The 14,827-nt window shown below is 44.8% G+C and overlaps 1 protein-coding gene across 2 annotated transcripts in view; it reads right to left on the bottom strand.

Annotated features, from left to right (window-relative positions):
• ZNF407 (zinc finger protein 407) overlaps nt 1–14,827 on the bottom strand; it is a 2,669,902-nt gene that overhangs the window by 2,162,717 nt on the left and 492,358 nt on the right. For both annotated transcript variants that reach the window (XM_069620736.1, XM_069620737.1), the window contains exon 4: nt 2,105–2,219. In XM_069620736.1, coding sequence (XP_069476837.1) covers nt 2,105–2,219 — 115 coding nt within the window. The remainder of the gene's footprint in view (nt 1–2,104; nt 2,220–14,827) is intronic.

The raw sequence follows: 14,827 nt of genomic DNA, 5'->3' as shown, positions 1-14,827 counted from the left end.
CGAAGAATGGAAAAGTTGGGAGGTGCTAGTATGCATGTGCCTATAATGGCCATTAAAGATTACGAGGGTTTGGCTGAGTCCCTGCTAGCCACCCATGTCTAATTGGCATGTGTATGGGTGGAGAGATGTAACTAGGGAAATAAGCGGGGGAGGAGGCCCGAGGGGGGTTGTAAGAGGATGTCACGTATGTGTGTAGCTCCAGTTCTAATGCTTTGTTTTGAAAGGTAGCTACATTCTTAAGGCAGAAGTGTTGTGCAAAGTGTCATTCGAGTTGTATGTGAAAGCAGATGCATGCAGGGTTATGGTCGCACACTTGGCTAATTCCAAAGCTTAGAGAGCAAGAGGAAAATGCATTGGTTAATCAGGTGAAAGCCTAGAAATTGTACATTCGGCAAATCCTGAAACATTTAGATTGATAAATTATGGTAGGTGCATGCATCCAGCTATCATTAAGCGGCTACACTCACTTTTAAAAAGCATGCACTGGACACCAGCCGACATTCCAAAATTAAGAAAGGAAGTAAAATCTGAGTGTAAAAAGGTATAACCACATATTAAAAGAACACTAGAAATACATGCCTTGCTGGGATTGCAACAGTGGGTCATTTTGTGATGCGTTAATGCACTTAACAGCCAAGGACAAAGGCAAATGTATGGGCAGAGGGATGAATACACCACATTTCTATCGGTCAGACAAAGTCATGGCTATTTATATGGAAAGAAAAGTGCCAAGTAGAGAGAAAGAAAAGGATTTAAAATGCCTCTAATTGGCTATAAAAAGGCTAATTACAGCACTGATAGAAAACATGGAAAGCATTCCTGTTAAAAAACACATTGTGTTGCATTGCTTAGTCTCAGGCGCGAGGCCTCACTTCAACGATGTAAGTAGTTTCCAAAGGTCTTCAAAATAATTATAAATACTTTTAACGCTCAAAATAAAGATTCTTATGAAAAGAAAAATATGGCTACTTATTTATGTGTTGCAATTTTAAAAATACCAAATTTCACCACTATTCTTACAATCACATTGTAAATATTAGGCAATCGCTTAGAGAGGTTGGTTACATCTGCTCAGAATAAAGTGTTTTCTCAGGTTTCACAGTGCCTTTGCCATCGCCTACAATTCGAAACTCTCCAGTATATTACAGCAACAAAAAGAAATGTAAGGCAAATTAGAACCTGAAAATTACACTGTACAGTCATCTGTGAATTGAGCTCACTGTAATTGAACCTGAGCTATATTCTGCATTAGCCAAAAGACCTCTGCAGCAGGTTACACCGGTCTGAGCAAAGTGTTTTTATATGATGCATATATTAGTTAATTTGCCAGGCATAATAACATTAAAATATATTTTGTAATCAGAAATAGAGTATTAAAGCCCAACTTTCAATGTCCGATGATATACCATATGTGCCATGGCATTTTAAAACCTTTTAAACATTTCTCTCAAATTAATTAGTTTTGCATTAAATGGTCTCAGTTGTCTTCCATTAAATGCAATGCATTTGAAGGACAATTAAACATTACAAATTATTCGTTGGAGGAAATGCCCATTAAGCAGGCAAGGAAAACAGAAACGTTTATATCAGGGGAAAACCACATACCCACACTTAAAACAATGACATTTCTAAATAAGACACCAGCACGTTTGAAACGCAGTCTTTGCCTTTGTTTCTTGAATGAATAAAAGCTCTCAAACAGAGACACGCTAATGGTCTTAAAATTAAAGTAGTATGGCACAAACATACGTCCATACACACACATATACTTAAGGCTATATTATATATCTTTGATGTCTTTAAACGGAATTTACGGTTCTCTCTGGCTAAGTGAATGCACATCCTATAATTTAGTCAATTTACAGATTACAGGTTCAAATTGACCTTGTAGCCCATAAAATTGCTCATCTTCCATAGAAGATCCAAAGCAGAAGAAGCATGTCATAACTGTATTTAAGGAATTTACCATAACAATGGAAAGCAGGATATGCATGCATAATGTCCACCATCCGCGGGCTCGTCACATTTATTCGGATTCGAAGCAACGCATATCCTGTGCTCTTCTCCCACTTTTCCATAATAGGGGCTGCAGCAATTTACTCACCCGCAGATATGACACTTGTATTCTCTCATTCCAAGGTGCCTCTTGACATGGTTCCTGGCATCTCCTAATTGAGCGGTTGCAAAGTGGCATATCTTGCACTTGAACGGCTTTGATCCTAAATGAGATTTAGCAAATGATTTGAATTGAAATAACAAACTATTCATAATTCAATACATCGACATTCCTCAGAATAACAGAGCATTTGCCAAAGGCCCCTCATTTACACGTGTTTTGCAACTTGACACTAGCTTTGCATTTTGTATGTGTGTAAACTACAAGCAAGTACGTGAATATTTTCTAGAAATGTCCACCTGTGGAAGGTGATGCCACCCACATCTCTACACACACTTGGATTTAACAACCAATTTGAAAGTATGCCAAAAAAGTTGGAAATTAAATTAAGAGATCCAGCCACAGGACAAAAGCAAAATATAGTACAGACGTCTTATTCCCGTGTGTAAACATTCAAAGACAATGTCCAATTAATGATCTCACAATGTATGAGAAGATACAAGAAAAATCTGTATTTCTCTAAAGGTATATTTCAGAATTATATTTCCTTTCAATTCTGTTGTACATAAAGCATACACAAACATGCATTACAGTTTTTCAAGATTTTGGTTGGATTGCATTTGGCGGATATGCAAACATGTTTGGATAGGTTAGCTTCTATGTCATATCTTGAAGAATATTTCATCGTCTCAAATTCATGACTTAATGGCAAAAACAGCACCAACGAAATCACTATGCGGGTGGCCCTTGACAACACATGCATGCAAAACGTTATTCAAATATGATTTGTTCTAAACAAAAGTAAATTAAGAATAGTGCTTCGGGATGCTAGCCTGTTGTGGGAAATTCCCATTCAGTCATCCCTTCGAAATTAACATCAATAATTATTTTTGTTATTTCACATGGCTGCACGAAGCAGGACAACGATTCATATAAACCTTTTAATTGTTGAAGGAGCATCTCTGACATGAGCTGAAGGACATACAACAAAAATGTTTGTGGGTTCCCTCAAGACAAACATTTTTAAAAAAAGAAGAGGATGAGGAGCACAGCTGTAACAGAGGGCAAAGTGTACATTCATGATACTCCTTTTCAATTTTTGAAACGGGAGAATAAAATCATTTGTCCATAGTATTTGATCAGGCGGCAGTGCACGCATTAGAACCCTAGTTCCAAGATAATTTGGCTCTTAGAGCACATCTCATGACTTGATATTAATTGTCGACGCTTGAAGTTAGTCAGACTGCATCCTTCTGCAGTGTTCTCAATTTGAAACCTTATCACAAAAACGCTCGTCCTTGTTAAGACTTTCGCGAGAAAATATTAAGTTGGGAAGATTAAATAAAAGCAATGGTTCCTCTGCATGTAATGACTCAAAACGTTAAAAACATTTAATCTGCAATGTCATAGCAAAACTGGCTGGTAAAAAATAGTCTGTATTTAAAAACAAAGTACAGGTTTGACCATTTGGGTTCTTCAAGACCAATAACTCTAAATTAGCGAAAAGTACTGTGGTTGGAGATGAGTACAATATGGTCAGAGAGCCTTTGCATTAAGATTGGTGTAAGTTTTGTGAAGTGCTTCTTCCAACGCCTTGTGTAAAATAAGATCTATGTGAGCTTTCATAAATATACATAAGGACCTCTGATAAGACAACGTTACAGTATATAATATTTCACCAGTGGACCTTTGTGCCATGCCCTGGAACATACCTACACAAAAATATCCTATCGAAATGGAGGATCTCGGTGAGGAATTCAGAGTCTCAGATTTCAATTTAATTCCCAAAAGCTGATGAAAAATGAAGCATTTAATTTCAATCTTCTAACAGAAATAAAAAAGTAAATAGTACTAAGCATGGACAGACAAGGTTGAATATTTCACAGTTCAATGACAATGAAGCAATCTCTCTTAATACTTCAATTTCTACTGTTAAAAGTAGATGTAAAATATATTTAGCACCTGAATGGTTATATCTAGTCACCTTTATATGTTTAAATGTCAAAAACAGGTTGTGGCTCTGGCTACCAGCAATCACGTTCTATCAATCACTGTGCGTGACTCCGTTTATTTAAAAGGAACTCCTTAAAGTAGGGGGGGTGGTGTTGCGCGCAACGAAGATGGCCGCCTGATTGAGGAGCTTTGTTCCCTCAAACATCCTGCAACTAAAATAATCCTTTTCGGAGCCACTGCAAGGGCTAAAACTCCGGTCGGCAGGTGTACTAACACTTACACCCCTCGGTGGGCAAACCTGGAAAGAAACCGCAAAAGGAAAGGCTAAGAATTCGCCATGCGTAGCAGCAGCGGGTGGCCCAGCAGGCTCTGTGCCGATCACCAGAACCAGAGAGAAGCTATGCTATGCCGTGGCCCCACGACTAACGTAAGGCCACAAAGATGGTGTAGCATTCGGAAGCCCGACGTGTAAGGACATAAATGGAGGGGACCTGCGCCCTCGATCAGACTCTGGAGCTGAAGGCAGTCTGCCCGGAGTCCCCTGCGGGATACCGGGACACTGGAACACTGTAAATGTACCTGAATCCTGAGGTGCGCTTCCCGCCAAAGCAAGCGGAGCCCAGCAAAGGTAAACCTCCGGATGTCGGACCACAGGCGCAAGAGCGGATGCCCTGTGTGGACAACCGCAAGTGAAGACCCGACTGAAAAGTGGTCCATACAAAGGCTGAATACGTCTAAGCTAACAATGCAGAAATACACTGCCATATAACGGGCGAGGGCTGGCGCTGCGTAGGCGCTACCCCACGATCCCGGTATACGTTGGAGGAGACAGTCCATCGGGGAAAGAGACCAGAGTGCTGGCACATTAAAGGGTCCCTATGCTGAGGTAGGGCTGGAAACTTGGACAGACCTGATCGAGGGCACCAGAGGACGTGGCAGAACGGGACAAGAACATTCGCAGTCCCGGCACAACCCGCAACATGTTGAGAGCACGGTGAGAAACATAGTGTTGGTGCACAACATATCGCCGAGCCCAGATCCTCAACTGAACAGGCCGCTGTAGCAAATTCATCCCCGCACGCCACACAGTGCCTACCGATACCACGGGTGGGAATGCGAGCCCCCTGAAAAAAACAAACGGAACTTGGTGCAATCCTCCACGGCTGGCAACTACCAAAAACAGGGGAACACGCAGCGGATCACCCTAACCGCCAAAGCTGTAACGAGATACGGGCCTACACGAGGTGAGCCCGGTATACGTTGGAGGAGACAGTCCATCCGGGGAGAGACCACAGTGCCGGCACCTTAAGGGGTCCCTATACTGATGCAGGCTGAAAACTTGGACAGGCCTGAACGAGGGCACCAGAGAAGGTGGCAGAACGGGACAAGAACACTTGCAGTCCCAGCATAACCCGCAACGTGTCGATAGCGAGGTGAGAAATATAGTGTCTGTGCACAACATTTCCTGAGTTCCTGAGCCCAGAACCTCAACTGGAACAGACCACCGCAGCAAATCCATCCCCGTACACCGCACAGTGCCCATCCGATGCCGTAGTCGGGAACGTGAGCCCCCTGCAAAAATGAAACGGAACTTGGTGCACTCCTCCACTGCTGGCAACTACCAAAAACAGGGGAACACACAGCGAAACACCCTAACCACCAAAGCTGTAACTGGATATGGGCCCACACTAGGTGAGAGTCTTCCCAAGTCATTTTAAAGAACCATTTTAAGGCTGTAATTAAAGTGAAGTTGGGCCCAAGTGACAACCAGCTACTCAAGAAGGCCCTTCCCACTGTGGGGAGCAACCCAATTGGGAAACAGACACAAAATACTAACCTATCTTGGCAACAACGAGGGGGAACCCCATTAGATTAAACAACGCTAGTGCCCACAGGGGTGGGCAGGGCAAGCGAGGTAACCGACAGGCTCAGAAGACTATACCAAAACAACCGCCCCACAAAACTATGGGACATGGGAGAACACAATCCATCCTAGATTGGTATACAAGGCATATGGGCCGCCACGAGAAGGCACAGCTGCCAAAAAAAACAGCCCAATGGACTCCTTCGCCAGTTCCCAAACACACGGATCAGCCGCAAACACAGCGCCAGCAACAGACAGCCAGGCTGACACTTCAGCCGACGCGAGAGAAGACAGGCTAATGACGATGGTAAAAACGGCTTCCTTGCAGTAAATGTCAAATTAGATGACATTGTGGCAACGATCAGCTCTCTGAAAGCTAGGGTCGACAAGGAGAGCGCCTGTATCACTGAAACAGAAAACAGGATCAGCACCAACAAAGATACGTTATCTCAACACGGCCGAGATATCGCACAATTGAAGGGAGGACTATGTAAAACCCAAACCAAATGCGAGGACCTCGAATCGAGATCCAGGAGGAATAATATCTGTATTGTTGGCGTTCCGGAGTCCTTCTGCAGAGGCCCAATGGAGCGACACGTAGAGACCCTTCTGAAAACTCTGCTGGGGGCAGAATCCTTTTCAGATCACTTCCTGGTGGAGAGAGCTCACCGTACCCTGGCACCACCGCCCAAACCTGGGGCACCACCACGAACGAAAATCGCTCGTCTCCTCAACTACAGAGACAGCGATGCAATACTGAGGCTATCCAGGGAAAAAGGTACTTTGCACTATGAGGAAAAGAGAGTTCACATCTATCCAGATTTCTCGGCTCATGTCCAAACACAAAGGAGATCCTATAAACCAGTTAAGAGGCAACTCGAGCTCCGCCAGGTTCCATATGCCCTCATCTTCCCGGCTAAAATGCGTATCCAACACGAGGGCAGGTCACATTTTTTTGAGAACCCTTTGGGAGCAATGGCATACATCGAGGCCTCTATCCCTATCCCTCCTAAAGGCCGAGTACGAGATCAGAATTTGCGACCACGACCGGAAGATGAGAGACTTCACCACACTGACTGAATCGGAGACATGCTGAGGTTTCCATACAAGGTCAGATGTCTTTATCAATGTTGAATGGCTCCGAGCAATGTGTATTAATATTTGGAGCGTGAGCCTCGGTCGAGGGCAGGCCATGCAGCTGCAACGAGCAACCCTCAGGAGACTTCCACAAGTTATGAAAAAGGGGATACATCATTGTGTTGGGGTTGATGGTGGGGGTGGGGGCGGGGATTGGAGTTTGGACACACTGATTAAAAGTTTAAAAGTAGTGAGGTTGGTTACATCAGATACAAATGCAATAACTGATTCTTATGGCCGCGTTGAACACAGACCCAGGATTGAGATTGGGAAGGAAAATGGCACTGGGAAGGAAAATGGCACCGGGTGATAAAGGCATAGACATTAAACTCCTTTCATGGAATGTACGAGGCCTCAACAACCCGATCAAGGCCCTGAAAATTGCAGCGTACATTTTCAGACATAACCCCCAGATTGTATTGCTTCTAGAAACACATGCTACTGATCCGGCCTGTACTGGCTTCCTTTCAAAATGGGGCAGGCTAAGGCATTACACAGAGTATTCGACCCATGCCAGGGGGTACTCACACTAATTCATCCCAAAACTGAGGTTCTGTCTCCGGGACACCAAAATAGACACCTACGGCAGATATGTCCTGGTCTGGGGGGAGGTGGCAGAAAGACAGGTAGCCATAGTCAACACATACGGCCCCAACATTGCTGACCCCGAATTCTACAGCAACATACATATGTTAACGACATATGACGACTCAGCAGTAATATGGGGGTGGGGGGACTTCAACATGATACTCGATGCAACCCTGGACCGGTCTTCGACCGCAGCCCGAGTCCCAACTAAGGCTGCTCTAATCATACACCAGATAATGCAACAAATGGCTATAGTAGACATATGGCGCAACCTGAAGCCACAGGAAAAGCGGTTTACATACTATTCATCAGTACACGACTGTCACGCATAGATTATTGGCTTCTCAGCTCCACCCTGTCAGATGCAGTATCGAACTTTGAGATGTACCCGTGTACGCTCTCAAATCACTCCCCAATATCAATCACTCCAACTATGCGAAACACCGCAGTGAAGACTAAACATTGAAGGATGCCCTCCACTATACTAAGGGAATGTTACGCTCACCTGGCTCCCACAGAGGCGTCGATCTGGACTGGACTGCTGCGATCTCCACCAATGTGACACGTAGGGCCGAGATGACGGACTGGACTGGCCCACCTAGCTTGGTTTGCTTGGCCCGTAGGAATATTCTTTTGCAAGTGCAGAAAGGGAATTAACCACCCGTGGAGTTGAGCCTAAATCCCCCCCACCCCATTGTTCTCCCCATTGATCACCTTGGATGTCCCCTATTATAGTCTCACCTGATGATTTGAAAAGATGAGCTCTCCATCCTGCATTGAGCGCAGGGGCGCGTAGATAACCAGTTGCTTCACTGGCTCGAAGGAATTGGTGAGTTCCAGGACAATATTGACTCCGATATTCCCGGCAAGACGCCGTAAGTATGTAGTTCGTAAGAGTTCAAATGCCTGACTTTCACTCTTGTCCGATTCCTTGCAGGTTGCAGCTTGACCTTACTGAAGAGTTCCTCATGGCAACCGGTAATGTTCTGGTAAGGATTTGTATTATCCAACACAGTTCGATAAAGTAATGTCCATATGTAACCTGTTGCTTTCTCTCTTATTCAGGAGCTGAGAGAAAGTATGAAGTCTCGGGGAATAATGCCTCCGGCGGTAAAATCAGGTAAGTCTTTTGTGGTGAGGAGGGTTCCCCTTGTTAGTCCCTTTTTCACCTTGCTGTCCTTTTGTTTCCCCTTAGGGGCTGGGGTTCGGCTAGGATGCAGTGGAAGCTGCGTCGGCCCGTGAAGAAGAATAGTACCCCCGGTGGTAAAATCAGGTAAGTCTATGGGGGGTATTCCTCTGTGTATTCCCTTGGCTCACCTTGCTGTTCTCGTCTTCTCCTTAGGTGCCGGAGTGCGGCAGGAACATGCAGGAGGATGCGGTGAAATGTGAAGATGCTGCGAAGGCCGGTGAGTTCAGCGCAGCGCTGCAGCAGGCGAGGCGACGCGCATAAAATAATTTCTTTCTTCCAGCTCGAAGGCGCGATGGATCGGGAATTCAGGTAAGGATCAAAAGGTATTGCTCTTGTTCTAACCTTTTCTCCTTCTTTCTCCCTTTTTCTAGGAGCTCCAAACTCGAGGCGGGCGTGGCAGAAGACTGGATGCAGACTTGCTGGCACGGTGAGCGTTACGCTGCTGGATGCAGAATAACGCAAAGTGTGTGCTGCTCTTCGGGCGTGGTTTAAATAGCCCCCAAAGTAGTCCCAGGTAAGTATTCCTCCCCAGCCCCACCCGAGTAAAAAAATAGTCCCTAGGTAAAATAGTCCCTTCCAAGCCTCTTTTGGCTTGGAGCTCTTGCAGCATGGTCTGCATCAGGTAAATTTGCAGCATGGTCTGCATCAGGTAAGTTTTAATCTATGAGCCTGGCGCCTATGGCGCCAGGACTGACTCTCCATATGAGCCTGGTACCATAGGCGCCAGGACTGCACCCAAATAGCCCCTAGCAGGGGTTGTTGGGCTTGCTTGGGGTAACTTGATGCCTGCTTCTGGGTTTGCTGGACTTGGTCTGGGTCCCCGGGGGTAGGCATCATGACAGGGAACCCCACGTGTGCGAATCCTTACACATCGAAAAAGAGGAATTCTTTCAACTAAACGAGAGATCAGTAGACAAATATGCCACGATATTGGAAACATTCAAGGTATGGGTGCTGGGAGCAATTATGGCTAAATCCACTGGACTGCTGAAATCTGTCAGGAGAGAATTAGACACAGCAGAAGCAAAACTGGAACTACTCGAGTTTGAATACAGCACCAGACAAAGTAAAGAAGCCCTCTACGATATACACGCAACACTTGGAGAATTTAACAAACTAGATTAACGGGAGATACAATACATAGCCACCCCAGCCCGGGCTCGGAGATACGGGGAAAGCAACAGGGCAGGGAAATTCCGCACCCAGATGCTGAAGGCCAAGAGTCACCATAGCCCCATTACCAACATACAGACACCTAGTGGGGAAATGGTGAATCGTGAGCAAGACAAACAACACGTTCGCGGACTTCTACAAGACATATTCCAACCGAGACATTAAATGGAAGGAAGAGATAAATTATTTGTACACACTTGACCTCCCGACACTCACACGGGAAACGCAAATGTTACTAGACACCCCCATCACACTGGAGGAAATTGTAGAGGCAATTAAGGCACACTGACCACAGGTAGAGCCCCGGGAACAGATGGCCTGGGAGCCAAACTATACAAAGAATATCAAGACAAAATAGCACCGATCCTGTTTAAAGTATGGGAGGAAGCAATGGAATGGGGAACACTGCCAGACACTATGCGCAAGATGGTAATAATCGTTCTCCTTAAGCCCCGGCAGCCGGCACAAGATATGGGCTCATACAGACCACTGTTGCTTACTAATACTGATGCTGTTTGCTAAAATTCTGGCGACCAGATTGCTGCCTTATAAGCCTATATTGGTACATCCTGACCAGGCAGGCTTCATCCCAACTAGGTCCACGGCCCTAAATCTACACCGACTCTTAGGAGTATTGGCACAAATAGACCCAAAGGCGAATGCGGCCATAGCAGCGCTAGATGCAGAGAAGGCCTTCGATTCAGTTTCCTGGTCGTACCTGTTCTTGGTGCTCGAGAGATTTGGGTTAGGCCAATATTTTGTAAAATGCGTCCGTTTACTATACACCAACCCGGGTGCTCGAGTACTGACCAACCACACTATGTCACCCCTGTTCCTATTAAATAGAGGTACCAGGCAGGGATGCCCATTTTCCCCCCCATACTGTTCGCATTCACAATAGAACCTATTGCCGAGTATGTGCGGCAACATCACTCACACAGGGGTCTCAGAATTACCAGAACCCTGCAAATAATCTCCCTCTACGCAGACGATACAATGCTATAAATCCAAAATCCAAAAGAAAACCTGGGCCCCATCATGGCAGACATTGGGACGTTCTCCGATTACTCAGGGTACAACATCAATATCACCAAATCCAAGCTGTTCCCACTAACCTCCAACACCAGGGATATGCTTGATATACAGGGGTTTAAATGGTCGCCCATACACATTCGGTATCTGGGAATTATGGTTTCCAGGGATAAAAACACACTATATGCTGAGAACCATGGGGGATTGTTGCAATCTCTATCTACAAAACTACATCTCTGTCCAAACTCCCCATCTCGCTATATGGACGAGTAGCACTCCTCAAGATGGTGGTGCTCCCCAAACTACTCTACTATTTCTGCAATATCCCGATTTGGCCAGGAAGACCATTCTTTGCAAAACTTAAGTCTTTAACTTCCTCCTTTGTATGGGGAGGCAAAACAGCCAGGTTGAAATAGCCCAAAATGGCAGAGCCTTTCTCAAAATGGGGCATCTCAACATCAGATTTTGAGCTATACTACTTAGTATCTCAGGCACACTTTGCAGGACACTGGTTCAACCCAGAGGACACAGCCACGCACATCCCTCTGGAGAAGTATGCAGCATCCCCGACTGACTGTAATCTTTGACCCCAACCGCAAAGACTCCTGCGAATATGACCCCGTAAGCACCATCACAAGAGCATGGTTCAAGATATATAAGCAGGAATGGCTCACAATCCCATATGACCCAGAAATACCACTATGGAACTTTCCTGGTATAACGCCCACATTTGACAAGGCAATACAGAAGGCATGGGATCCAAATAAACAGTTTAGGATGAGAGATATGTTTCCAGAAGGCAAGTTCTGTGAATGGGGGACTTCACTGAGGCAGTGGGGTAGGGGGGACACCTTAAACAATTCCAATTCTATAGAATGAAGACCGCTTTCAGCGCCTAGTGGCCCACTTTCCCGACGGAACCTCCCAGCCATGAATGCATTAGTCCAATAACAGGGTCAAGCGTCTTAGGAAAGGAGTCTCCATACTTTATAATCTGGTCCAAACGTACTCGAATACCATTAAAGAAGTCTGGGAGCGGGATATGGGAGTAGAACTGGGTGAAGCGTGCTGGCTGAGATGCTACCAACTCACAAAAAATGTCTCCATGAACTCTGGGTTGAGACTGGTCCAATTCAAGGTACTCAATCAACTCCATTAAACTCCCGCCAAACTAGCTAAGTTTGTAGAAGGTCACAAAGGCAAATGCCCCAAATATGACACCCCTAAGGCAGATGTGTACCTTAAGTATTGGACTTGCCCACCAGTGGCGAGATTCTGAGGGGGGGGGGGGGGGGGGGAGTGGCAGAAATACTAGAAGACGTCACCATGATCCCAGCCACACCCTCCCTGCTGAAATACCTCTTTGGAGATATTGGTAAGACAACCGAGACCACCAGACGACTGTTAAATGTTGCTTGTGTCGTTGCAAAACGAAATATTTTGAAATGTTAGAAGTCTGTGGAAGCCCCCAAAAGGGAAGACTTCTTGAAAGACTTATCGATGATAAACGAATGTGAGGAACAATTTATTATAACTGTACCGGGGCCCTGCCGACCTAAAGACATATGGTCATTCTTCTGACTCTATTTATGCGATATGCTACCTGAAGATGACAGTAACACGCTGTCCCCACCCTGAGTATCTATGCACAAAATGGAATGTATAAACTGTTGCAAGTGTATACATTGTTAATGTAAATTACCAACTGTCTGCAGCAATGATCTGATGAGACACTCTGAAAATCTTTGTTTTAAAAAAAATAAAGGAACTGATAAAACTAAATTAATCATTAATTTGCTTATATTTTAAATAGCCACTGCATTCTAAAGGGACTAGTGCAAATAATGTAAAAATGTTAGGGTCAATATACTCTTGTTCTCTTTTTTTTTTAAACTTGAAGCAAGCATTACTCTCAATATTTGTAGTTTTTTCCTACGTGGCTATGTTTCATTTAATACAACTTCCAAGGACACAGGACATTACACAGTGCTATGATGAACCCCTTGACTGCCCTTAGAGGTGTGCATACACGTATGCTGAAAAAAGGGACTTTTATGCCCTAAATTGGGGATGGTGTTGTTATTGGTAGCTCAGGAACCACAGCCAGAACATATTTTATGTGAAGGCATCATGAAGCAGGACAAACAACAGATTCAAAATTCAAACAAACTCAATTTATTTAACTTAAATGGCAGGATGGGTGAAGGCCTAACTTGCCCTAAAATAAGGTGGCATTTCCCTACCTAGAGAAACGTAGGCCACCTGAGCCAAAGAGTTCAGCTTAAATGTCTGTCTGGGTTCAAAATCTATACTTGCCCTCACAACTAAAGCTAAACAATGTGTAGGGATGTCAGCAATAAAAGAAATAGTGTTCCAAACAAAGTGCTGAGCTATTTCCAGCTCATGGCTTACTTTCCAGGTACAAAACAGTTCCACAAACCTCAGCGTTTCCCTTCCTAGAGGTCAAGCTAGAAAGTTCTAACAAACCAATTCTCAAAAGGATCGGGATCCTCCCCAAACCCCTTGCCAAGGGTCGTTTTGCTGGTTCACCAATGCAAGGTTTACACTCTTGATTCCTCCTTTCACTTGCTTTCCATGCAGGGCCCTCAGTCTAGGCGAATTTGACGGACCACACAGTCCACCCATCAAAGGTCACGCAACCGATAACCCTTTCTTGGCTGTTATTCTTTAATACTGCTCCCATGCAGGCATTTCCGCTGTCTAGGCGCAGTTAACAGACCACAAGGTCAACCCATCACAGGTCACGCAAACAATACCCCTTTTCATCAGCTTTTTCAACAATTTTCCACTGCTTTCTCGTGACAGTGGAACATATCAGAAATATCCTCTTTCAAACCTTTATCGGCGTTTAGCTCCCTCAATATTCACTTGGCTTTGCCGTTGATAACTGGTTCTCTTCTCACACCCTTCTTGGGATTTCACTGGCCTTGCCAACACTTTTTTCTAAAAACAATTTTAATTTATGTAACCATGCAAACACAACCATGTACATTTTCAATATTGACTAACAAATACAGGTAAATACTTTACACCTTCCTACCCCAACTCCCAACGCCTCCCCTTGGGCCTACCCTACACTTCCAGTCACGGTCACACTTCTATCAGTGCCACTGCACACGTGGCTCCAGATTCACTTAGAGATATCCCCCCTTCCTGAGTGTCATGAACAGAGGCCTCCTTGCCAACACTTGTATTTCATTCAACTTGCATTGTGGTACATGCTCCACCTGTTGCTTTTGTTCCATTCAAAACATAGTCTTTGTTTGCTTGAACTCTGTGCGGCATGCAGAAATGCTTATTCAATCATACTTTCATGTTGCTTCTATTTTGTACGGTATTCAATAATTCTTTCTGTTTGTTCGGTATTCAAAAGAGTGCATTTGGAACTCACACGTTACTCGCTCACTTTGCTAGTTAAGATTTCAATTATTCACCCTTATGTAACTCAAGGTTCCCTCTTACAATTATGCTTCATTCAATTTCGGTTCTCTCAAGATCTCAAGACATATCAGCAGTCTCTCTGTTCCTTTCATATATTAGACTCTTAGCATAGAGTTCTGCCCCTTGTAGACCAGCTGTTTTCCCCACTGGTGCCTGGCAGGCTCATCTGTCTTTTCATTATTCCTTCATCGGCATGTAATCCTCCTTGTTCACTTGAGCGATCCAGCTGCCTCTCCCACCAGTTAAACGGCTTCACGCACACTTGCCAGCCTTCTCTCCGTGGGCGGAGCAATGCTCTCTGGACAGGTGAGAG

The sequence above is a fragment of the Ambystoma mexicanum genome, chromosome 5q (genome assembly GCF_040938575.1).
Source record: "Ambystoma mexicanum isolate Mex_15411 chromosome 5q, UKY_AmexF1_1, whole genome shotgun sequence".
Classification (NCBI taxonomy): domain Eukaryota; kingdom Metazoa; phylum Chordata; class Amphibia; order Caudata; family Ambystomatidae; genus Ambystoma; species Ambystoma mexicanum.
This window is presented reverse-complemented; position numbering and strand designations above follow the sequence as displayed.